Below are 25,671 nucleotides of genomic sequence, written 5' to 3'. Positions count from 1 at the left end.
GAAGGGCCATCTGTACCCCAATGTTCATAGCAGCAACGGCCACAGTCGCCAAACTGTGGAAAGAGACAAGATGCCTTCAACAGACGAATGGATAAAGAAGATATGGTCCATATATACAATGGAGTATTATGCCTCCATCAGAAAGTATGAATACCCAACTTTTGTATCAACATGGATGGGACTGAAGGAGATTATGCTGAGTGAACTAAACCAAGTGGAGAGAGTCAGTTATCATATAGTTTCACTTGTGGAGCATAAGGAATATCACAGAGGACATTGGGAGTTGGAGAGAAGTGAGTTGGGGGAAATGGGAGGGGAGACAAACCATGAGACTGTGGACTCTTGAGAAACAAACTGAGGGTTTTGGAGGGGAGAAGGATGTGGGGTTGGGTGAGCCTGGTGGTGGGTATTAAGGAAGGCACGTATTGTGTGGAGCACTGGGTGTGGTGCATAAACAATGAATCTAGGAACACTGAAAAAAAATTTAAATTAAAAACAAAGAAAACAACCCAAGAATGTACTCTTGGCCATAAATGAGAAAGATGGACCATTATCTTCATTTGGATGTCATGTAACAGTCAAACTATAACATTTTTACTAGTGACTTAGGAAAAGCAAAAAATAGTAACTGAGCTAAAAAATAATGCAAAGAGGAGCACCTGGGTAGCTCAGTGGGTTAAGTGACCAACTCTTGGTTTTAGCTCAGGTCCTGATCTCAGGGTTGTGGGATTGAGCCCTATGTCAGGCTACCCAGCTACTGCAGAGTCTGCTTGGGACTCTCACTCCCTTTCAAATCAATCAATCTTAAGGAAAAAAAAAAAAAAAAAAAAAAAACCCAAAAAAAAAAAAAAAAAAAAAAGGGGGGGGGGGTGATGGGATGGCAGGGGTAGCAATAGAGAAAAAGGAATAGTTCTTCACCAAAGTATCAACATGCTGACAAAAAAGACATTATTAGAATACCTGGTCCACTTGTGCAGATAAAAGTATTATACTATAAAGTCCATAATAAACACTTTAATTTTACATATTATATAGAAAAGCTACTGCTCTCTTAAAGACAAACTGTTTACCTGATTTTTCTCTTGACAAAGGTAAAAAATCAAGGCATACTAACAACAAAAAATTAGAAAGATAGTAAATTGAACCATTTTAGAAATAAATTTTTAAAACCACCTACCGTAGCTAAATTAGGAAGCCTAAGGGACCAATTTTATGTGCTTTGAGAAGAAATAAAAAAAATAATTTCAAACATGGATATAGTTTAAATCTCAATTAGAGTGTTAAATGATCAAATGTATCTGGGGAAGCAAAGTCATTGCTCAGTATGTCGAAAGAATTGCAATGGTGGGGAGCGTGAGTGTCTCAGTAGGTTGAGTGTCTGTCTTTGGCTTGGGTCAGGATCCTGGGATCGAACCCCGCTCCCTGGGTGGGAGTCTGCTTCTCCCTCTCTCCCTCCTCCCCTTAACCTGGGCTCATAAGCACATGCGTGCTTATATACTCTCCCTCTCTTGCAAAAATAAATTAATAAATTCTTAAAAGGAAAAAAAGAAGAATTGTAATGGTAACATTAATTCTAGATTTAGCTGAAGTTAATCAGACTAAAACTTGCTGGATTTAAACTTGTCATATGAAAGGTGAAAATAAGACTAGATAACAATACTTTGCTTTAAAGTAAAGGAAAATTCAGAATATGAGAGAAGCAACCACTGAAGCTCATGTATGGAGAACCCAATTAGTACAGGCTTGTATTTCCTGCATTTGGCTAAACTACAAGATAAATTATATTTCTGTAAAGGTGACCAAATACATACCTGAAACAACACCTATAAATATACTGACTCTGAAGTCACTGAAGTCTATAAAGCCACTGCTAATCCTGTCCTGGGTGCCCCAACTCAAAGAAGTTTCATTATGGAATAAAAGCAGGGGAATCCTTTTAGCTGAATGTTTAGTTCTGATGCTAGCATATGATGACAGAAATTTGCTTTTCTAAAACAACAACAGTAACAAAAGAACCACCCAGTAGGAATTGTGTGAAAGAAATAATAAGAAAAGATTCTAAAGGAAAATTGAATTGAGCTAAGAAATGTTAAAAAGTCATTCAACAAAGGACAGCTACTCCACAAAAGGAACAGTAATCACCCCTCAGCTCAATGAAAACGAAAAAAAAAAAAAAAAGATAAAATGCTTTAGATAAAAAATCTTCTAACTTCAGTAGTATAAAAAGAGACCTCTCTTTGCAGAGGGCATCATCGAATAAATCCTGAACCTAGTTTTAATCCTTGATTCCTATTCTAGAATCTCTCTTCAAAGCATTAAAGTGATTGACAGCATATTCAGGAATTTTTTCTTTTACATAAAACCTAGATGCACTGAAACACAAGTGTAACAAAAAAGATTAACAATCTAAAATTTTTAAAGTATATGAAAATGATCTTTTATATTGGAGGGCCACAAACTCACTTGTTTTAAACAACATGTTCATTTTAGGAAGTTAGGATATAAGAGAGAGAGAAATAAAAAGATTCACAGTTTCCCAAACTGACTTTACAGTTCAGGAATGTACCTTACATCTTTTGGAAGCCCTCTTCACTTAGGAAACCAAAAGAGTTTAGCAGAACCTTTCATAAGGTAAGCACATGAAAATGAGTTCTATTATCACATTGCCTAAATAATACTCCTCCACCCATTTATTTTAAGGAAATAAAATCAGAATTGATGATTGGAGGGGAGGAGAAAGAGTGAGGAAAATTATATAGAAATTACTTATTTTTGCTTTTTCCATGCTCATTGCTGTATCACCAGACTCAATGGGAAAGAAATAGTAGCAGCTTTTATAATAAGGAAAAAGAAAGCAACAGGTACACGGGACAAATTTTTTTTTCCCTAAATGTTTTTTAAATAGTGATATAACCCAAATTAATCCAAGTGGCTTTATAACATAAGTATTCTGAGTCAATGAATTTCATTGTCTCTTTTTAAGTATTTATGCAGGAAGAGACCTGAGAAGTCATGCATTGGGCTCCCTGCCCCATATAAAAGATAATGCTTTCTACTCGAATGATGACAAGTTTTTTTTTTTTTAAGATTTCATTTATTCATTTGACAGACAGCGATCACAAGCAGGCAGAGAGGCAGCCAGAGAGAGGAGGAAGCAGGCTCCCCACAGAGCAGAAGCCTGGTGCAGGGCTCGGATCCCAGGACGCTGGGATCATGACCCGAGCCAAAGGCAGAGGCTTTAACCCATTGAGCCACCCAGGCGCCCCGAATGATTACAAGTATTAAAGGGACCAGAAATAGTTCTTACCATGTAAGATTCCAAAACACCATACCTAAAAAGCTAAACTATTTCTTCAGTGAATAGAGAACAGATTTAAATTTGTCTAGTTAATAAAAATAAATAAATTTGTCTAGTTAAATGTTTACTTGCATAGGGTAGTTTACTTATAATTTTAGTTATAGGATTAAAGAAAACAATATTATTATATGTATATATATAATGACTTATTTCCAGATACTATTTTTTGTAACATTCAACTTTTACGAAATCATCAAAATAATACTTTGAATAATAAATGACGTGTATGGGGTGAAGGCTCATGCTCATGTAATATTAAGAAGGAAATAAGAATACAAATTACATGAGTTCAACTATGTAAAAATACTTAGAAATTACTAGAAAGAAAATGATGAAAAAGTGTTTATCTGTGTGAGAGCATTCATTATGAGTAATTTTTACCTACTTTATACTCATGTGTATGCATGTTTATACATATATCTGCATATATGTGTATCTATGTATATATACCTACACAAGTGAGTGTATATGTAAGTATTTTTCAAAAACTTCATATGAATGTATGTTAAAGATTACAAACTGCCTAAAGGAAAAGCACACAATAGGTCTATGAAAAACACAGTACAGATGCACTTACCATCACACGAAAGGGAAACATAACTTCCTAAGTCATCAGACATGTGTCGCATCACATTTTTACCCCTCTTAAGACCAAGGAAGATCCAATAATCTATCGCTGCTCCAAGAATTCCAGTCAATAAATAAGCTAGCTCGTGTTTGAAGACCTAACATTAAGATGGGAGAAATATTAGTAAAACATATTAAATTATCTTTTCTTTAATCAGTGTTTATTTTGAATACTTGTTGGGGCAAAGCTTAGTTATTTAATACGGGGTATGCTCATACTAAAAGGTATTCCTGAGAACCCTAGCAAGTTATCTCCATCTCTCTATTCTCTGTTTCTCCTTCTTTCTCTTCTCCTTCTTCCCCCATCCATACCTACATATTTACATCCACATGATGAAAACAGTTAATAAAACCTCCAGGACTTAATATATGGATAGCTTATAATAAACTTTTGAAATAACATTATTCAGTAGTGTCAAGTGCTTCAGTATGGCAATAATTCCATCACACCGATGAGGAAGTATCTGCCTTCTGTGGATTTCTGTTAGCAGGAATACAGGATTATAAAAAAAGATGGACATAGCCACCCCTAGTGTTTATATATAAAATTAACCTTTACATTTATCCAAATGGCATATTCAATAAAAACTTCAGCAGGTAACTGTCCTTTTTGTTGTAAATAAAGAAACAGGTTGGATCAAATTGTAATTATTAAATTATATCAAATGCCATTACCTAACTTAGAGATGTATAAAGATTAATTTTTAAAGAACGAATACTGTTCTCTATCATCACTTCTGTAATAAACATTATTAAATTCTCATAGAAAATATAGCAAGCATACAAAGTTTTAATTATAGTAAGTGTGCTTTACCTTAATGTGGAAAATATCTTTCTAATCCATAAATATGAAGGTGAAGAGGTAAAAAAATATTTTTTAAACACCTCTGATGAAGACATTAAAACTACTTCACATTTCTACAAAGACATTAAAACTAGTTGAAATTCTTTTATTTTTGTTATTTGTTTTTTAGGCATGTTGGATACGTGAAAAAAAAATCAAATTAACAACTGGGTAGAAAACATGTGAAAAGGTTATAATCAATAAATATTATAGTATCCGAATAGATTTTGAGTGCTATGTTCTACAACCATACTATGCCTAATGTGGGATTAGGGACAGAGAAATCTATAACCACCAGTGACTACTGGATTTCTTTCTTCTACCTTCAGCAGACAAGGTTCTTATGGTATACAATATTTCATGAGGGCATCATCATTCCTTACTGGAAGAAGCTCTTAGTTAAGTGATTTCAAAACCGAAGTTCTAGTTCTGGTTTGTTGTCCAAACAAGGGTAAATGGTCAAGCAGCACATATGTCAGGCCTGCTGCTGAAATAGTTTTACCAAGGAAAAAACCTCGAGTCAGGACGCTGAGGTGTACAAGTTTCCCCTTGCTCTATCATACTGTGTGGCAATACACTGCATTAAGGCTGGGCTGGACATTAGAATTTGAAAGAGAGACTGTGAAGAATGGGGCTGGAGGGATTTTAAGGGGCACGATTAGGGATGCCTTTCCTCTAATATCATCAGGGGCTACGATATAGAACTTGACCACAGCCTGATCCTGCCAGGTCAGGACTCATCAGCGGGCATCAGCAGCACCCTGTCTCCCACCCTGATTAGAGAGCTGGGTTTAAGTCTTCCCGGTGCAGCTTTCGGACTTGGGAAGCAGCAGCAGGACTGGCTCTATCAGCTGACTGGGAAAGTACCAAGTCCTCCCTTAGTACTCTGGTAGGATCAAAGCCATCAACTGACCAGAACTCACTCCCTTAAGCATTGAGTCTTAGCTAGTCTTCAAAGTAGTTTGCAGGAAGCCAAGTTCTTACTTTGTAAAGTTCTTATTTCGTAAAGGAGACGGTCGCTTTGAGCAAGTTTTATTTCTTACGGTTCAACTTATCAAGAGAACATAAAACAGTAGAGTGAAAAGCTACATTTAAACTAAAAATTGAACCTATCAAGATCCACACCACAAAATGCTTCTAGCAACAACATATATATCTGAATATCACCATGACACTACTCAAGAAGGATGCAAGAGACTAGTAAATTTTGATTTCTCGAAATGTTCCCCAACCTGAGAGTAGAGTAAATCAGGCACTTCAGATCCCTGATCCCAAGGCTCTGGACAGGGAAAAAGGAGCTAAGCCCATAGAGCTAAGCTTCATATAAACCACAATCCAATACCTCAACAATTAAAAAAATAATCTCAGAAAATCAACCAGCTGGGACCTTTCTCTTTCCTTACACAAATTTATGTATACACACCTGATACCACAAATTAAAATCAATATTGCCTATTATTCAATTCACTTTGATATTACGACTATTAAACAGAGATGCGTAGCCCTTAACAGTACTCTCAAGGAATGACTACAGCTTCCTTATCTTGATAAGGATACGTCAAAATTATTCTTATCTGTGTGACATTTCCTATACTTCCATACTACCATATATTCATATAGTAAATTTTATATAAAAAGACATTTTCAAATTAGGTTTTTGGATCCTTTAATGATACATTCTTATCTGCTATTCACTATAACCACAGGGCCAAGACCCTGCATTATGGACTGTACTCACTGCGAATTTAACAGTGTATAAATAATGCTACCGTTTCTTGCATAGTAGATATATATATTTATGATTTAGAAGTGGATTATTGAGAAAATGGCAAATAAACCAGAAGGGAGAAAAGCTTTCCTGGAATACTGGAAAGTATGTTAAAGCTGAAAGAACAGAAAACTCTGAGAATTAACAAAGAAATCAAAGACATGATGCGTACATGACACATATTTACATTAGAACATCTCTTTAATGTGTTAGAGTCTATTATCAGACATTCTGTCGATATAGTTCTTTATTATCTGGCAGTACAAGTAATCTCCATTTAATAAATTTGGTGATCTTCCAAAAACTGACTAGTATATAATGCAGAACTACGATCTGGGCCTTCAGACTTCCAGGTTAGGGCTTTAAGCAATATCCCCGGCACCAGATGACACAAGGCTCTGCTATACCCTTGTCAGAAAGATGCAAACATAATACACATAACGTGCCTCTTCCTGTTGAAAACACTGGCATTTGAAACAAGAGCAAGTATGCTGCAGTGGAGACTTGGCCTCTAAGCAAGGCTTTACCCTAACAAGGTGTGACACCTTGACTAATTAAATTCTTTGGCCTCAATTTCCCTATCTTTAAATACAAAGAAACTTCCATTTCTACCTACACTTGTAGGGTTATCATTAAATAGCACTTAAGGACATCACAAAGAAAAATAGGACTAACCACCAAGCTTAGCAAAATTTGTACCTCTTTCATAACCTTGACACAGCTCACCTCTGCTCTTTGCCAAGGAAAGCCCAAAGCTTTCTCAGATTAATGACAATGAAATTCACTGCCTTTGTGTCACTCTGCAACACTTGCTGATTGACATTATGACAAAACAATATTAGCATAAACTGAGGACTTCTGTTTAGCTAATGACTTAAATTGAATGCTTCAACTCAGCAAATCAAGAAACAAATGCTTTACGGTACAGAAAATGATGTCTGTGAACATGCATGGAATTCTTGAAATTGGAAACTGCCAAAAAGATTTAATTAGGTACAAGAATGAATTCTAGCAGATAAGGTAACACATACACACACACAGACACAAAACAGTTTTTATGAATTTACACAATTCAAATGTTTAATAAAAATACTGATTTGCTAAGTTTTAAGGTGGTTCTAATATTAAAACTGATGCTACAATTTATTGCAGATTGCTTTACAAAATATGTTTAATTTATTTATAAATTTGAACAAAAACCTTCAAGTTAATCATGGATAAATCTGTTATTATTTATATCAGTATTTCCTGAGTAAATTCTTCTCTTTGACAGTCCTTTGGTGATTTAGTAAAATTGTGAAAATGTCAGTTTTATTATTGTTTTCAGTTATAAATGAGCAATTTCACTTATATAATCAAATGGATAAAAAAGAAATACTCCATGAGTCTTCAATGAGAAAACTTTTTCTATCCCCAATGATTCTATGGTCTAAAAAGTACATAAATAGACAGATTTTAATTAATAAGAATATTAGTTTTATCTTAGAAGTATTATACAAGTATTAAACTCAACTGGCAATGAATTATAGTTTTATTTATGTTGAGTATTTTCAATTTACACGTGTGTATAATCATATTTCTTTTTAAATAAGACACGTACAAAATAATCACTACTCACTTGGTTATTGCCACATTATACAATTATTTGAACACAAAGACTAGCTATACCCAGAAATAATTCTTCCTTTTTAATTTCAAGTTAAAGAAAAATTAGGACACTCAAAAGAATTTTCTTTTTGTTAGCCTCAGGCACCCCCTTAAGCCAGCAAGGGCTTCTGTTTCTGATAATGGAGGCTTAACTAATTCAAATAAATGACCTTATAAAAGAAAACTGAAGATGTTGAATACAATATGTAAAACATCTTCTGGAAAGATAACTTGTTATGTAAAACATAACTTCTGGAAAGTTACAAAGAATTGCTAAGCCAAGACCTAGGAGAAGGTAAGGAGACAAATGAGGCACTCAAAACTAGCTGACTTTGCCCTAAGGACACTTGCTGACCACAAAGAAAGAGCTGAGAGACCAAAATGTGGTTTTTGGAGTCTAGAGGAAAAGGATTATAAAAGTCATAGGCCTAATACACAATAGAAAAAAACATGTATTTGTAGCCCTGTACTTCACATGGACCTATCCAGGGACCCTCAAACCTGGCAACAGAAATTCTCTCTAGAGAAAGATATTCAGCACATTTGCCATGTTACTGTTTGTACAAGTAATTTTTCAAATGCAATTTATGGCATACAGTAAATGGTAACTAGCTTGTAAGAGAATATAAAAAACACAAAAGAAGGAAAGAGGAGAAACAACAGAAATAGACTCACAAAGACTTCAAATATGAAACAGTCATACATAAACTATAAATTAACTATTACTGCCACATAAAAAGACAAAAGAAAACCTTAAAAATTTTGTAGGGAACGAGAAACCATAAAAACATGTTTTAGTAATTAGGAATTAAAAAAGTCTAAAACTGGCAAAAACGCAACAGACATGCTTAACAACATATTAGATACAGCTGAAAAGAGACTAGTGAACTAAAAATTAAATGAAAAGACACTACCCAGAATGCTCCAAATATAGAAAAAACCCTGATAATCTAAATGAGGGGGGGGGGGAAGCAGAGTAAAAAAGAGAAGTTGTAACATAAGTTTAATTGGAACTAAAAAAAGTCGAGCAGAGAAAACAGATTAGAGGAAATATGAGAAGATAAACTATGTATGATTTTCCTTGACAAGGAATACTTTATGGCTCATCTGACACCAGAATTCTCCACCCAAACGCCATGCATTACTATATACAAAGTACAGATGGTTTTTAAAAAAGGGAGGAGGATAAATTCATGAAGTAGATTCCTAAGAGTCTGACTAAATCTCGATTATTAAACCTGTCATAAAAGATGCAGAGAGTAGGGCACCTAGGTGGCTCAGTCAGTTGAGCATCAGACTCTTGATTTCGGCTCAGGTTATGATCTCAGGGTCCTGGGATCAGGCCTGGTATTGGGATCGAGTCTGTTTCTCTCCCTCTCTTTCCCTCTGTTCCTCCCCAAACATGCTCTCTCTCTCCCTCAAATAAATATTCTAAAAAAATGATAGAAAGCAATGTAAAACAGAGAAAACACATTGTGTAACCACACATGGGAGTCAAAAAGGAAAGTTCAGTTAATTTCAGAAGGCAGAAATCATTATAGGGCACATTTTTTAAATGTAATTTGCTATTAGAAATTTAAAAAAGCATAGGTAAACAAAATCCATTAATCATAACAAAAATACACCCATTTAGAAGTTTTAAAACATCCTAAAGTATTTCTTGAATCAAAGGAGAATTCTTAAGTGACAATAAAAAACATTGAAAAAAACCATAAATAGCACACGAGATTTAGGTATCAAAACCTGTACATAAATCTCAATTTGTATTCAAAGGCAATTTATTTTGAGTATACTTATTAGAAATAAAGATTAAAATGAAAAAAAGATCCAAATGATCAAGACATAAAAGTAAAATGAAAGAATTAAAAACAATGATAGAACACAAAAAAGCAGAAAATAAAGTCTCAAAGGCAATTATTTTGAAGAGGAGAAAGGTGACTAATAGTAATTATAAACCCAAAACATGGCAGAGTATGTTGCTATGCACTTTACATATTTCAGTGCATTTAATCTTCCCAACTACCCTCTGGTAGGTAATACACTAAAATCACTGTACATTAAATTTCTAATGACAAGCAAGATACACTTATGAAGAAATAACTGCTAACAACCAAAGGCAATTTTAAAAACAAGTTGAACATTTCATTTATACATACAAAAACTGGATGGACTCAATTTTTAAAAACCTAGGTTCTTTATGAATTGAAATGTACAAAAGTAAAAAATCTAGAATGATAAATGAATACAGATTTCTTAGCACTAATGATCAAATAACTGTCCCTAGCTACTATATCCAAATATGTGTTGATGAAGAAGCCACCCTCTAAGGATCTTTTACAATAAAACTTAATAAACTAAACAGAAAACAATGATACATTTGGGTAGATTTTAGTTTTATTCAAATTGTTCAAAGAATAAAGACAAAAGAAGCATAACTCAAAAATGTAGTTTTTCATAGGCAATTATTTGTTTGTAAATCAATTCTACTTACATCATTAGACTTGCATTTTTCCTTGTGAGAATATATAGTCCACTCCAAAAGCATATTTATTGGTTTGGTCAAAAGCCCAGAGGCCTCATTTCCTGACCAAAAGATTTCAAGAAGAATTGCCTTTCCTGTTATTTTCAGACTCTGAGAATCTGACCAGTCATACAACCTAATGAAAATATGAATCAAAGTATATCTTTATGCCAACTAGATCCCTATAGTTATTAGACATAATATCTCTTGCCATAATACAAAAAGATCTAGTGGTTTCTAAATATAGAAAGGGCATAATATATAAAGATTACAACGTACAGTTATAATAAAGAACAAAATATAAAAAAGGCCACAATTCAATTTAATGACCAACAAATACACACACAGAGTAATCTAACTGCATGTTTTAAGGCATACACAAAATTTATCATGGATATTACAGATTCAATGTTAAAAATCCTAGTGGGGGGAAAGAAAACCTAGTGGAACTTTTACTTAACTATCTGATTACTTAAGAATTAAAAAAAACATAAACCCTGAAAAATGTAACATAATTTTACCTATCCAAATGTCTAAGTTAGTAAAAAATAAACACGTGGACTAAAGACACAAAAAGAACACAAAAAACTTCATTGTCACTGAAGAACTATGTCTGCAACTGTGTGGTTTTTTTGGTTTTTTGTTTTTTTTTTTTAAAGATTTTATTTATTTATTTGACAGACAGAGATCAAAAGTAGGCAGAGAGGCAGGCAGAGAGAGAGGAGGAAGCAGGCTCCCCGCTGAGCGAAGAGCCCAATATGGGTCTCGATCCCAGGACCCTGGGATCATGACCCGAGCCGAAGGCAGAGGCTTTAACCCACTGAGCCACCCAGGCGCCCCTGCAACTGTGTTTTAAAAATAAATCTAAACTAGGGGCACTTGGGTGGCTCAGTCGGTTGGGCTTCTGCCCTCAGCTCAGGTCATGATCCCAGAGTCCCAGGATCCAGTCCCACATGAGGCTCCCTGCTTAGCAGGGAGCATGCTTCCGCCTCTCCCTCTGCTGTTCTCCTTGTCTATGCTCTCTTGAGCAATCTGTCAAATAAATAAAATCTTAAAAACAAAACAAAACATAAATCTAAACCGGAAAACAAGGTGACTCTTTAGCAGTATGTAAATAAATTAGAAAAATGGTACATGAAACAATATAAACATAGAAAAATTCTTTGTGATTAAACTTACTTTTGGCTCAGATGTCGCACTTCACTTTCCACTAAATTAAAGAAAAATTTGAGCAGGGTCAGGTGGAGCACCTTAGTGCCAATAATATTTTTTGAAATTTGATGGCAAAAACTTTCATTGTAAAGGCAAGACCTGAAAAACATGAACCCAGTAATTTGTGACATACAAACAAATCAATGAATATTCTGTGGACGAATACTCTTTCAGGATATTAGATTCTAATGAAATTTCCTTCAACAAAATATAAAGCTAACCAACAAAATCTTATCAATATATTTTCTTTAAAAAGAAAACCATGTCAAATATCTCATGACATTGAATTTTTAGCAATACAGATCTAATTTCTCTATTTTTCATTGACTGTAATGTTTAATAGCCTAATGGTACTCTTTGTATTATTTCACTACCAAAGAACAAAAAAATTATGTATTACATTAAATGCTTTCATTTGAGGTTACCAGTTATACACTGAATTTATAAATACTCTCTATAGTCCTCTTCTTACTCAAAATTTTGGTCACTATTTTTTTAGTAAAATGAAGGTGATTAAGGGCTCTATTTTTTTTTTTTTTTTTGAGCGAGAGAGCAAGCAAGCATGTTGGGGTGGGGACAGAGGGAGAGAGAGACAGAATCCCAAGCAGGCGCCATACCCAGCATGGACACTGATGTGGGGCTCAATCTCATGATGGAGATCCTGACCTGAGTCAATCAAGAGTTGGATGCTTAACTAAATGAGCCACCCAGGCACCCCCATTTAGGGCTATTTTCTAAGAGTTTAAAAAATTCAATATTTATTTTCTTTCCATCTACTATAGCGGTCCTGTCCAACAGAACTTTCAGTGATGACGAATATGTTCTACTGAACACATGAAATGTAGATTGTATAACTAAGGACTTGAATTTTTGATTTTTTTTCAAAGATTTTTATTTATTTATTTATTTGACACAGAGAAAGAGAGATCACAAGTAGGCAGAGCAGCAGGCAGAGAGAGAGGGGGAAGCAGGCTCCCTGCTGAGCATAGAGCCCAATGTGGGGCTCGATCCTAGGACCCTGAGACATGATCTGAGCTGAAGACAGAGGCTTAACCCACTGAGCCCCCCAGGCGCCCTGAATTTTTAATTTTTTTAAACATTGTCAAATGTGGCTACTGGCTACTGGGTTGGACAGCAAAGCTGTATATTATTTTTTTTTTTTTAAAAGAACATACAAATTACTCAGAAGTCTAGGCCTAAGAAAGAAATTCTAGGTAACAATATGTTTTATAATAATCTTCCAACTTTATTATTAACTTTCTACTTCTGTCTCCATCTTTCCCATCTTCTTTTTGAGTAACACACTGTCAGGTTAGGAGGGTCCTTAATGACTATTAAATTTAACAATATTTAATATCCAAATCTCTTCTAGAGGATGTTCTATGTCTATATAGGTAGTCTCTCTGAAAACTGCCAGAGATGGATACCATAGTATTTTTTATTAAAAAAAAAAGTATATGAATATGTATATATGTGTGTGTGTGTGTGTGTGTGTGTGTGTGTGTGTGTGTGTGTGTGTATAGAACAGCGTGCCTGGGTGGCTCAGTCGGTTAAGCGTCTGCCTTCAGCTTGGGTTATGATCTCGGGGTCCTGGGAATTAACACCATGTGGGGTTCGCCACTTAGCAGGGGTCTGCTTCTCCACTCCCTCTGTCTTCCACCAACTTGTGCTTTCTCTCTCTCTCTCTCCTTCCCAAATAAAATCTTTAAAAAAACCAATATATTATGGAATATTTCAAATATGTTTGAAAGTAGACTAATATTATCCAGCTCATATATATGCTTACCACTTCCCTAGACACCCAATGAACCCAATTATTTTGGCATGAAATTTGGTATTTCTATTTAAGTTTACTTTTAATTCTACCTCCTGTTGCATTAATTCACCCAAATATTTACTAAACATTTATTATGGTCTAGATATTATATTAAGCACTGAGACTAGAGATGCTTAAAACTGAGCAACCATGTGAAGAGATGGAAAAACAGTTATCATGCAAATGGAAGTGAAAAGCTGGGATAGTAATACTTCTATCAGACAAAATGGACTTTAAAACAAAGACTACAACAAGAGACAAGGATCATTACATAACCATAAAGGACATACTCCAAAAAAAAGATTTAACACTTACGATTATTTATGCACCCAACATAGGAGTCTCCAAATACATAAAGCAACTGTTCAAACAGACATAAAGCAAGAAATTGGGAGTAATACAATAGCGGCAGGGGACTTTAATACCCCACTTACATCAACGGATAGATCAGACAGAAAATCAACAAGTAAACAGTGTCATTGAATGACACATTGGACCAGATGGATCTAACAGGTATATTCAGAACATTCCATCCAAAACCAGTAAAATACACCTTCTTCTCAAAAGTACATAGAAATTCTGCAGAACAAATCCCATGTTAGGCTACAAAACAAGTCTCAACAAATTGAGAAAGACTTAAATTGTATCATGTATCTTTTCCAACCACACAGTACAAATCTAGAAACCAACCACAAAAAGAAATCTGGAAACAACAAAAATACATGGAGGTTAAACAACATGCTACTAAATGATGAATGGGTCAACCAAAAAATTGAAGAGGAAACAAAAAATACATGGAGACAAATGAAAATGAAAATACAATGGTCCAAAATCTTTGGGATAAAGCAAAAGATGTTCTAAGAGGGAAGATTAGAGCAATACAGGTCCAACTCAAGAAGAAAGAAAGATCTCAAATTAAGAGCTTAACCTTACACCTAAGGAGCCAGAGGAATAACAATAAACTGAGCCTAACACCAATAGAACAAAGGAAATAATAAAGATTAGAGCAGAAATAAATGAGATAGACTAAAAAAACCAATAGAACAGATCGATGAAACCAGGAGCTGGTTTTTTAAAAAGATGAACAAAACTGAAAAACCTTTAGCTAGATTCATTTAAGAGAGAAAGAGGACTCAATTTCAGAAATGAAGGAGGGGAGAAACAACAATTTATACCACAGAAATACAAAGGATTATGAGAAAATATGAAAAATTATATGCCAACAAATTGGACAGCCTAAAAGAAATGGATAAATTCCTAAAATGTATAAGCATGTAAAACTGAATCAGGAAAAAAGAGAAAATCTGAACACAATGAATACTAGCAATGAAACTGAACCAGTATTCAAAAATCTCCCAACAAACAAGTCCAAGATCATATGACTTCCCAGTGAATTCTACAAAACATTTAAAGAGGATTTAAAACTTATTCTTCTTAAACTATTTCAAAAAATAGAAGAGGAAAAAAAGCTTCCAAATTCATTCTGAGGCCAGCACTACCTTGATACCAAAATTGGATTAACACACAAATAGAACGCCTGGGTGGCAATGTGGGTTAAGCTTCTGTGTTGGGGGCAGGTCATGATCTCCAGGGCCTGGGACTGAGCCCCGCATCCAGATCCCTACTTAGCGGGGAATCTGCTTCTCCTTCTCCCTCTGCCTTCTCCCCACTGCTCATGGTCTGTCTCTCAAGTAAATAAAATCTTAAAAAAAAAAAAAAAAAAAAAAAAAAAAAAACCCAAAATATTACACGCACAAAAAACTACCGGTCAATAAGTGATGAACATAGATGTAAAAATTATCAACAAAATACTACTAAACTAAATCCAACAGTACATTAAAAATACAATTCACCATCAAATGGGATTTATCTGCAGGATACAAGAGTGGTTCAATATTCTCAAATCAATCAACATGACACATTACATCAACAAGAGAAAGGATAAAACCGTATGCTCATTCAATAGATGCAAAAAAAGCATTCATAAATTATAACATACATTCATGGAAAAAAACCCTTAACAAAGTAGGTTTAGCAGGAACATAAGTCAATATAATAGAGGCCATTTATGAAGAACCACAGTTAACATCATCCTTAAGGGTGAAAAACTGAGTGCTTTACTTCTATTATCAAGAACAAGGCAAGGAGGGTGGCTAGGTGGCTCAGTGGGTTAAAGCCTCTGCCTTCGGCTCAGGTCATGATCTCAGGGTCCTGGGATCGAGCACCACATCAGGCTCTCTGTCAGCGGGGAGCCTGCTTCCTCCTCTCTCTCTGCCTGCCTCTCTGCCTACTTGTGATCTCTGTCTGTGAAATAAATAAATAAAATCTAAAAAAAAAAAAAAAAGACAAAAAGGTTTCTTTAAAACAAAAAACAAAACAAAACAAAACAAAAAACCCTAAAGAGTCCACCAAAAAACTTTTAGAAGTGATAAATTAATTCAGTCAAGTTGTAGGATACAAATTCAATATACAAAGACCTGTTGTATTTCTGTACATTATTGATGAATTAGCAGAAAGAAAACTTAGGAAAACAATTCCATTTAGGAACATATCAAAAAGACTCAAATGCTACGAATAAACTGAATCAAGGAAGTAAAAGACCTGTACTTCGAAAACTGTAAGACACTGATGAAAGATACTGAAGAAGATACAAAGAAATGGAAAGACAGTCCATGCTCATGCATTGGGAGAACTAATTTTGTTAAAATGTCCATGCTATTCAAAGCAATCTACAGATTTAATGCAATCCCTATCAAAATATCAACAGCATTTTCCCTGAAACTAGAACAAAAAATACTAAAATTTATACACAACCACAGAAGACCCCAAATAGCCAAAGAAATCCTAAGAAAAATAAAAATATGGAGATATCCCAGGATGCCTGGATGCTCAGTCAGTCCCACGTCCAACTCTTGGGTTTTGGATCAGATCATGATCTCCCGATTGTGAGACTGAGCCCTGCACTGGAATTCAGGCTCAACACACAGTGTGCTTGAGATTCTCTCCCTACACCTCTGCCCTGTGCTTCGCTTGCATGCTCAGTCTCTCTCTAAAATAAGTGAGTAAAACCTTAAAAAATAAACCAAAACTAGAGGCATTACAATCCTATAGTATTACAAATCTGCATTAATCAAAACAGTATACTACCGGCACAAAATTAGACACATTGATCAATGGAACAGACCAGAAAGCTCAGAAATAAACCCACAATTATATGGTCAATTAATCCATGGCAAAGGCAAGAATATATGAGAAAAAGACCATCTCTTAAACAAATGGTACTGGGAAAACTGGACAGTTTCATGAGAAAGAACAAAACTGGACCACTTTCTTATACCATAAACAAAAATAAACTCAAAATGGACTCAAGACCTAAAGGTGAGACCTGAAATCATAAAATTTCTAGAAGAAAACACAGGCAGTAATATCTAACATCAGCTGGAGTAACATTTGTCTAGGTATGTCTCCTAAGGAAGGAAAAAGCAAAATTAAACTAATGGAACTACACCAAAATAAAATCCTTTTGTCCAGCAAAGAAAACCATCAACAAAACAAAAAGACAACCTGCCGAATTGGAGAAAATATATGAAAATGATGTATCTGATAAGATACTAATATCCGAAATTATAAAGAACTTAAACAGCTAAAAAACCAAATAATTCATTAAAAATGGGCAGAAGATATGAACAGACATTTCTCCAAAGAAGACATCCAGATGGCCGAGAGACAAATGAAAAGATGCTCAACATTACTAATTATCAGAGAAATGCAAATCAAAACTACAATGAGATTATCACCTCACACCTATCAGAATGCCCAAAACCAGAAACCCAAGAAACAAGTTTCACAAGGACATGGAGAAAAAGGAACCCTCATGAAACTGGTGGTAATTCAAGCTGGTGCAGCAAATGTGTAAAATAGTATGGAGGTTACTCAAAAAATTAATAACTCAAAAAAAATTAAAAACTAAAAATTATGATCCAGTAATTTTACTACTGGGTATTTGCCCAAGGTTAATGAAAACACTAAATGGAAAAGATATATGCAGTATGTTTACTACAGCATTATTTACAATAGCCACAGTATGGAAGCAACCCAAGTATGCATCCAGACATGAATGAATAAAGAAGATGTGGTAGATATACACAAAGGAATATTATTCAGCCATAAAAAATATAAAATCTTGCCATTTGTGACAACATGGATGAAGCTAGAGGGTATAAAGTGAAATAAGTTAGAGAAAGCCAAATACCACATAATTTCACTCATATATGGAATTTAAGAAACAAAATAAAGAAGAGACAAAATAAACCAAACTCTTAAAGACAGAGAACAAACTGGGGGTTGCCAGAGAGGAGGATGGCTTAAATTGGTGATGGGAATTAAAGCAAAACTCATTACGAGGAGCAATGAGTAATGTACAGAATTGTTGAATCCTTATATTGTTGTATCTGAAACTAAAAGAACACTGTATATTAATTATAACTGAATTTTAAAAAACTTAAAAAAAAGAGTACTTTTCAGAAACTAAGAAGCTGACATGAGTAACAAACTGAACTGAAAAGGTCAAAAATTATGTAGTGACATGAGTTACAAGTTAAAGTATAATTAGGAGTTGGCCAGGTATTCATAGGATGTAAAAATGGAGATATATTTAGGCAGAGAAAACACAAGAGCAAAGGAATAGGCAATGAGAAATAGTTTAGTCACTGGGTACATTTGGGAAAATAATGAAGATGAAAATGGAGACACATACAGCATCTAAATCATGAAAAGTCTTACATGTTTTGCTAAGGAATTTCAAATGTCTTTTACGCATGGTGTGTAAGCTAACTGAAAACTTTCATCTGGGAAATGACAACAACACTTTGGAAAGAGTATACTGAGGTACTTTGGGAGATAAGTTAAAGGGGAAAAAAGCAGAATCAAGATCAATAAAACAGGTATTGCAATCATTTACCTAAGAAGCAATGAAAGCTTGATGACAGGAAAGACAGTAAAGAAAGAAGCAGATTTGGAAATTAGAAAGCATGTCAGCCACATAACCCATATATCCTCATATTCTGTGCCCAATGCTGGGCTAGTACTGTTGTGTTAGAATTGTGTTTACATATCAGTTGCCTACAAAAGTAAAGGAACTGCTTATTGGTCATTTTATCCCCAGGGTATAGCACAGTGCCTGGCTCCCAATAAGTCTCAATAAACAACTGCTGAAAGAATGAATAAATGCATACTATCTAGATGATTAGCTCATCTCAAATATATCACAACTAAGACAGAAAATGAATCTATGTGGATCTCAGAGATACCTGAAGGTCTAGCCTTTGCCTGGCTCGTCAAGTATCCATTCTCTCACTACTGTGGAGCCCTAAAACTGAGCACTTGGATAAAAAGAAAGTACCTTCTAGACAAAGGCAGGTTCTGTCAGATACAGAGGGTTATCAGAGAAGAAAAACAATTTGTGGATTTGGTAGAAAGAGCAATACAAAGGACTTCCAGAGAAACATTTTCAAGACAAAGGAAAAATCTAGGAAGATGACACGCAGAAAGAGACACTATTTAGGAAAACGTTTCAAAATTCTGATTTCTAGCTGAAAAAAAAAAAAAAAAGGAACAAAAAAACACTAAATGAGATAATATATATAGTTATAAATGTCTATACTTTTGATTACCAAAATTTGATAGCCATATTCAATAAATGTTAATTAGATTTTAATATGCACAGATATCATTAACTAAAAACAATAAAAAATAAAAACAATGATTTGGCTTTCCTGTTTATTTCAAGTATTCATTAAACTTTCTTTTTGCGAATAAAACTAAAGGACAGGGGTGCCTGGGTGGCTCAGGGGGTTGAGCCTCTGCCTTCGGCTCAGGTCATGATCTCAGGGTCCTGGGATCGAGCCCCGCATCGGGCTCTCTGCTCTGCAGGGAGACTGCTTCCTCCTCTCTCTCTCTCTCTGCCTGCCTCTCTGCTTACTTGTAATCTCTCTCTGCCAAATAAATAAATAAAATCTTTAAAAAAAAAAAAAAAAAAAAACTAAAGGACAAATATGACCAATCTAGACTTGGCCTTTTCTTTTTTCTTTTATTGTTTTTTAATGAAAGGGAGAGAACACACAAGCAGCGGGTAGAGGGAGAGAGAGAATCCCAAGCAGGCTCCACATCCTTTCCAAAGTGATGTTGTCATTTCCCAGATGAAAGTTTTCAGTTAGCTTACACACCATGCGTAAAAGACATTTGAAATTCCTTAGCAAAACATGTAAGACTTTTCATGATTTAGATGCTGTATGTGTCTCCATTTTCATCTTCATTATTTTCCCAAATGTACCCAGTGACCAAACTATTTCTCATTGCCTATTCCAACATTGGGCTTGACCATGAGATCATGATCTGAGCTGAAATCAACAGTCAGACGCTTAACTGAGTCATCCAGGTGCCCCTAGACTTGGCCCTTTTTTATGAGTTTTAAAATAAATACAACATACATACTATACACACACATTTTCTAAAATGAAATTTACTTCTTTCATTTATATCTAAAACATACACAGCAAAACTAGGAGATGAAATTTAACATCCTCACACATCAAATTCCTTACCTGATAAGCACTTCTATTAGAGACCATGCTCCTTTCATGCAAGTTGGGCACTGAAACAGCTCTAAGTAATATCGTGACATGGCTGGGGACTTCCAAGGAGGATGCAGGTGAAGAAGAGCTGACAATATATGAAAGTATCGGCCAGAGAATGTATCTATGTTATCCTATGATTTAAAAATAAACAAACAAATAAAACACTATAGCTAAAAGTATACTTTGATGAGTTACTCTAGTCAAAAATTGTAGTAACTCTGACCTAACTTTCTTGCCAAATATGTGTGTTTAGACAAAGGAGATCAATGGAAGTTATCATATTTAGTTAGTGAAATACTACAACTGAGAAAGGCACATTCTTAACATGTATTTTATACATTTAGGTAATCCCAGCTATTGAGACTTACATGTAATGTCCATTTAACTTTTCATGATTATAGTGAGATTAAGAGTTCTCAAATGTGACCTGAAAGGAATTAAAGGTATGAAGATTTCATGTAATAAGCTAGTTATCACCATTAGTCTGACATAGCTTCCACCTGTTATTTCTTCAAATTGGCACTGTGATAAAGAAAACAATTAGAAAGCTACCTTTGAAAAGCTGTTCTTACTAGCTTTCACAGTTTAAGGAATGTTTATTGTCTGTGTATACTGTGAATAAAAGTAATTATCACTGTACAAATGCCTTTCTAGATCACTGTTGTCAGATTTTTACATTAAATAATTTACTGCCACAGAAAAAAAATCAGATAAATTTTTCCCAAGAGAAAATTATCCTAGAGATTCCAAGAAAATAAATTAAATCAGAGTAGCACCTAGAAAATAATTTAAAAATAGAAATGGGCATCTAAGGTCTTGACCTCACTGGGGCCCCCTAGAGAGCTGATGCCCAGTTTTATAATCATTATGGGGGGAGATCCATGCTCCCACCTGGACACACACAGGAAAACAGGCTTTCACAAAAGTACTGGCTCTTAGTTCCACAATGGGATTATTCAGAATGAACCCCTAATGGGGGATAGTCCTCCTCTCCCCTCTGTATCTTCTTCTTCATCAACCGTCCTGAACATGTACCCTCCTCCTCCAGAGTACTAGTAGAATATACTTCTTCCACTCCAAACCAGTCTCCGAGGGACTGCAGAATGACTCAGTTTCCTCGGTGCATCCATAAAACAGTTCACCCAGTGAAGACAAGGAAGATTACTAACAATGCTGCCCTGCTTTTTCTGACATCCTGCACCAGGTAATTGTGTTTTATAAATCTTATCATATAATCAGTATAATTTCACCTCCTGAATTTGGATGAATTCTGGGACACAACCAAGATCAGGCTGTAGACATCGAAGACTTGAAGGCCATGGACTAGATCCTGGTGATCTCATCAAGACAAATAACCCTGTGAGACGATCCTTTAGCACTCAATCAATCCTTGCTTTTGTGACACCCAGTCCCCACTGTGTAACTTCAAATTCCTATAAATTCATTAAGGTCCCATTTTGTCTCTCATTGCTGGGTTAGCTGTATTATGACAACTATCTAGTAAACTGTGAATTTTTAGTAAATGTTCTCTAGTAACTCCAAATACAAAATACACAAAAAAAAAAACCCACAAAAAACTAAAAAAGAAAGAAAGAAGAAATTGTAAGTGGGTACTGCATTTCCTATTAAAACAAGGGAAAAAATACTGAAAAGAGAAATTAACTGTAAATATATAAAAAATGAGAATGTTCATATTTTAACATTCTCTTAAAGATTATAAACTCTTAAGACTGTTCTTACCTGTAGAATGTTCTCTAGTAGAGCATGAAGAAGGCATACAGGGGGGATATAATGTGCTTGTAAAGAGGAAAGTTCCTCAATTGCTTCTTTAAAAAACTGCCCTTCTATGAGACTTTCAATTAAATTTAATATACCTCTGGGAAATTCAGCATTTTTAACCTAAAAAAAAAAAAATAATAAAGATTCTATGACTCAAAGAAGAAAAAAAAAACTCTGGGAGTAAATTTTAAATTAGTAAGGAGATTTAAAATTTTCTCATCTTAAAATGAAGGTAATTCCTGTCCTCACGACTTCATAGGATTGTTATATGGTTCACAAAAAGATTATTTATACGAATGTGTTTTATAGCTACAGGGCACTACAAAAATACACATTATTACTTGATTTATGTATTATTCTCTGTTGCCCCAAATAGTAAGGGGAAATACTGTCACTCAAAGAAAATTTGAAAAGGCATTTGCAAAGTATGGCTGACAATGAGGAGACCTTAGGCAGAGCTACAATTATACATAGTTCTTTAGGGGCAAAATTATCTCTTGGTTTTCTTTTAAACATATAAGCTAACTATATCCATTAAGATATACTAAATATATTAAGAAGTCATCAAGCACAATATTTGCTATAGTGTCACAGAGTCACTCTGAGGATGCCCATTATATAAACTCTAAGAGTTCCATGAAATACATTCCCCTTGGTCAAAGTTGTTTTTTTTTTTTTTTTTTTTTTTGGGTCAAAGTATTTTTAACAGCAAAAATAGCTACATTAAACTAGCAGAGAATTAAAATACTCTGAAAGACTACATGAAACAAATCTTAAAGGAAAGACTAATGATACAAAGGAAATAATATACTTTTAAAAATATTATACTGAAACTTTCATCTAGAAATTATGAAAGTTACAAAATGTGGTAACAGTGGTACATAACTCATCCATGATGAGCACAAGGTAAGTTTTTAATTCTTGTTATCAGTTTGTACTACCATATATAATTTTTTTGGAGCTTTGATAGAGTATTATTTTTCTTTTTAATTTCTGATTAAAGTACATTTCAAATTTGATAGGAGGCTCTGTTATGCAGACAATACATTCCTTTATATCAAAGTAACTAAAAACATCAAAACACAAAGCTTATTTTTTTGACTCCATCACCACCCTAGTCCAAGCCCCTTACCTCAATATTGTACACTGGTTGTTTATCTATTCTAATGCAGCTGTATCTGATAGCCTATAAAACAGCAACCATATTACCAAAATTAAGCATCTTTTTAGGTAGAAAATTACATTTCAGTGTACAAAAAATAAAACCTTGGGCAAACTTACATAATAGACTCAGGAGCACTTTAATGTCATAATTGATCTGATACTGATACACATTTACTCAGACTAGTATCTTCCACTATTTTCAAGTAATAGCACACTCATGTGTGTGAACATTGTCTATTTTCTCTTTCTAAACTAACTTAAAAAATAAAGTCATTTTCATTTTGAAGACCTGATGAGGTCTACTGTCCTTAGTATTTTAATAATTAGAAATATAAACAAGGAGAACATTTTGTATAAAAGTCCACAGAAGAAAAAAATGTGGTCATGTTTTCTATATAATAACATGTGGAATCTTCCACTATTGTTTTAAAATACCTATAATTGTGTATTTACTTAAAAGATTATACTGCAAAAATATTTGTAACCAATAAAAAAAGAGACAATGTTCTGATTATATAAGGAGTTCTAGATACAATGATATAAAATAAGCTAATGGAAAACTAAAAAAGAATATAAGTAAGCAGGTGACAAAGACAGAAACATATAAATGGCAAGTGAGGGTATAAAATATGTTCAAACTTACTACTGCCAAAAGAAATACAAATTAGAACAATGATAAAGCTCTGGCTTCCACTCAGGATGTAGAAGCAAATACCCACAACCCTCTGGGAAAGGGAATGGAAAACAAAATCTTTACCCCTGGAAAAGGGAAAGAAAAGATCACGGTCCCAGATCATTAGCAATCCCCTACCACTGCGGGCAGGGCAAGATCACTGAGAAAGGTCCCCACCCCCACCCCCACCCCCGCCCCGGCCAACCCTAAAGGGCTGCATAAGACTGAGGCTTACCCAGGACATCATAAAAGGGCCCCAATGTCAAATATCTGGCTAGCAAGCATTTTATTTTGCTTTTTAATTTTATTAATTTTTTTTTTTTTTTAAGAGAGGGAGAGGAAAAGCAAGAGGGAGGGAGAGAGGGGTAAGGGACAGAGGGAGAAGTAGAGGGAGAAAAAAAATCTCTCTCTTGGATTGATCTCACAACCATGAGCCGAAATCAAGAGTTGGATGCTTAACCAACTGAGCCACACAGGCGCCCCAAGCTAGCAAGCATTTAGCACCAAGATACAGCAGTCTAGAGCCCCTGGATGGTTCAGTCAGTTAAGTGTCTGCCTCCGCTCAGGTCATGATTCCAGGGTCCTAGGATAGAGTCCCACATGGGGCTCCTTACTCAGCAGGGAGCCTACTTCTCCCTTTCCCTCTGCTGCTCCCCCTGCTTGTGCTCTCTCTTTGACAAATAAATAAAAACTTAAAAAAAAAAATTAGCTATCATTGTTGGGCACCTAGGTGGCTCAGTGGGTTAAGCCTCTGCCTTCAGCTCAGGTCATGATCCCAGGGTCCTGGGATCGAGCCCCACATCGGGCTCTCTGCTCTGCAGGGAGCCTGCTTCTTCCTCTCTCTTTCTGCCTGCCTGCCTACTTGTGATCTCTGTCTGTTAAATAAATAAATAAAATCTTAAAAAAAAAAAAAGATACAGCAGTCTATAAACACCTAATTTATCTGTAGCTTCACTGAACTATAAACAGCAGAGAATTCAGCTTATTAAATGTACAAATACATTTCTGTTCATAACAAATTAATAAATTGAGAAAATTTTAAGACACATTAAACATCATAATGAGTCATTACTGTTATTATTATATTTTGGTTCTACTAGAGAAGAATAGGAAACTATAGAAAATTTCAGTATGCCAAGTTCTACCTGAGCTCTATATATGTGCTTCCTTAACTCATTTTTTATTTCAGCAATATCCACATCTGTTCTGACATCCTTGGTTTTTGATTCTTTGGCACGATCAGCAAAAACAGAACTCTTCATTTCTTTCTGCATACATGTAGAAGTATTTTAGACAGTGTACTAAAGACAATATTACCACAAATGTTAAGTACCATAATAAACAACAGAATACAAGAAGAATACATTCATGCAGCATTAACTTCAACAAAGATCCTTATAATCATACTTTATAAAAATTATACAAGGAAATAAAAAGTTTAAAAAAAAAAAGCAAATATTTTAATTTGGAAAGTTTTACCTAGGGTCATTTTCCTTTCAATCCCAAACTTTCCTTCCCCCAACCCCGTTGTTGCCATGGTCACATATTACATGATTCATTATTCATTTACCTTTATCATTTTTCTGAAGATCCTTCTGGATATATGCATATAAACATGCTGTAGTTT

General features: G+C 34.7%; 1 protein-coding gene across 1 annotated transcript in view; it reads right to left on the bottom strand.

Moving 5' to 3' along the window:
* Window positions 1-25,671, bottom strand: part of LOC111148340 (SMC5-SMC6 complex localization factor 1) — a 65,833-nt gene that overhangs the window by 21,993 nt on the left and 18,169 nt on the right. The window contains 7 exon segments of the mRNA XM_022504849.1: window positions 3,936-4,083; window positions 10,736-10,901; window positions 11,945-12,076; window positions 20,396-20,559; window positions 22,169-22,327; window positions 23,340-23,393; window positions 25,190-25,312. Coding sequence (XP_022360557.1) covers window positions 3,936-4,083; window positions 10,736-10,901; window positions 11,945-12,076; window positions 20,396-20,559; window positions 22,169-22,327; window positions 23,340-23,393; window positions 25,190-25,312 — 946 coding nt within the window.

The sequence above is a fragment of the Enhydra lutris genome, unplaced genomic scaffold (assembly GCF_002288905.1).
Source record: "Enhydra lutris kenyoni isolate GAN:26980312 unplaced genomic scaffold, ASM228890v2 scaffoldscaffold19, whole genome shotgun sequence".
Lineage (NCBI taxonomy): Eukaryota > Metazoa > Chordata > Mammalia > Carnivora > Mustelidae > Enhydra > Enhydra lutris.
This window is presented reverse-complemented; position numbering and strand designations above follow the sequence as displayed.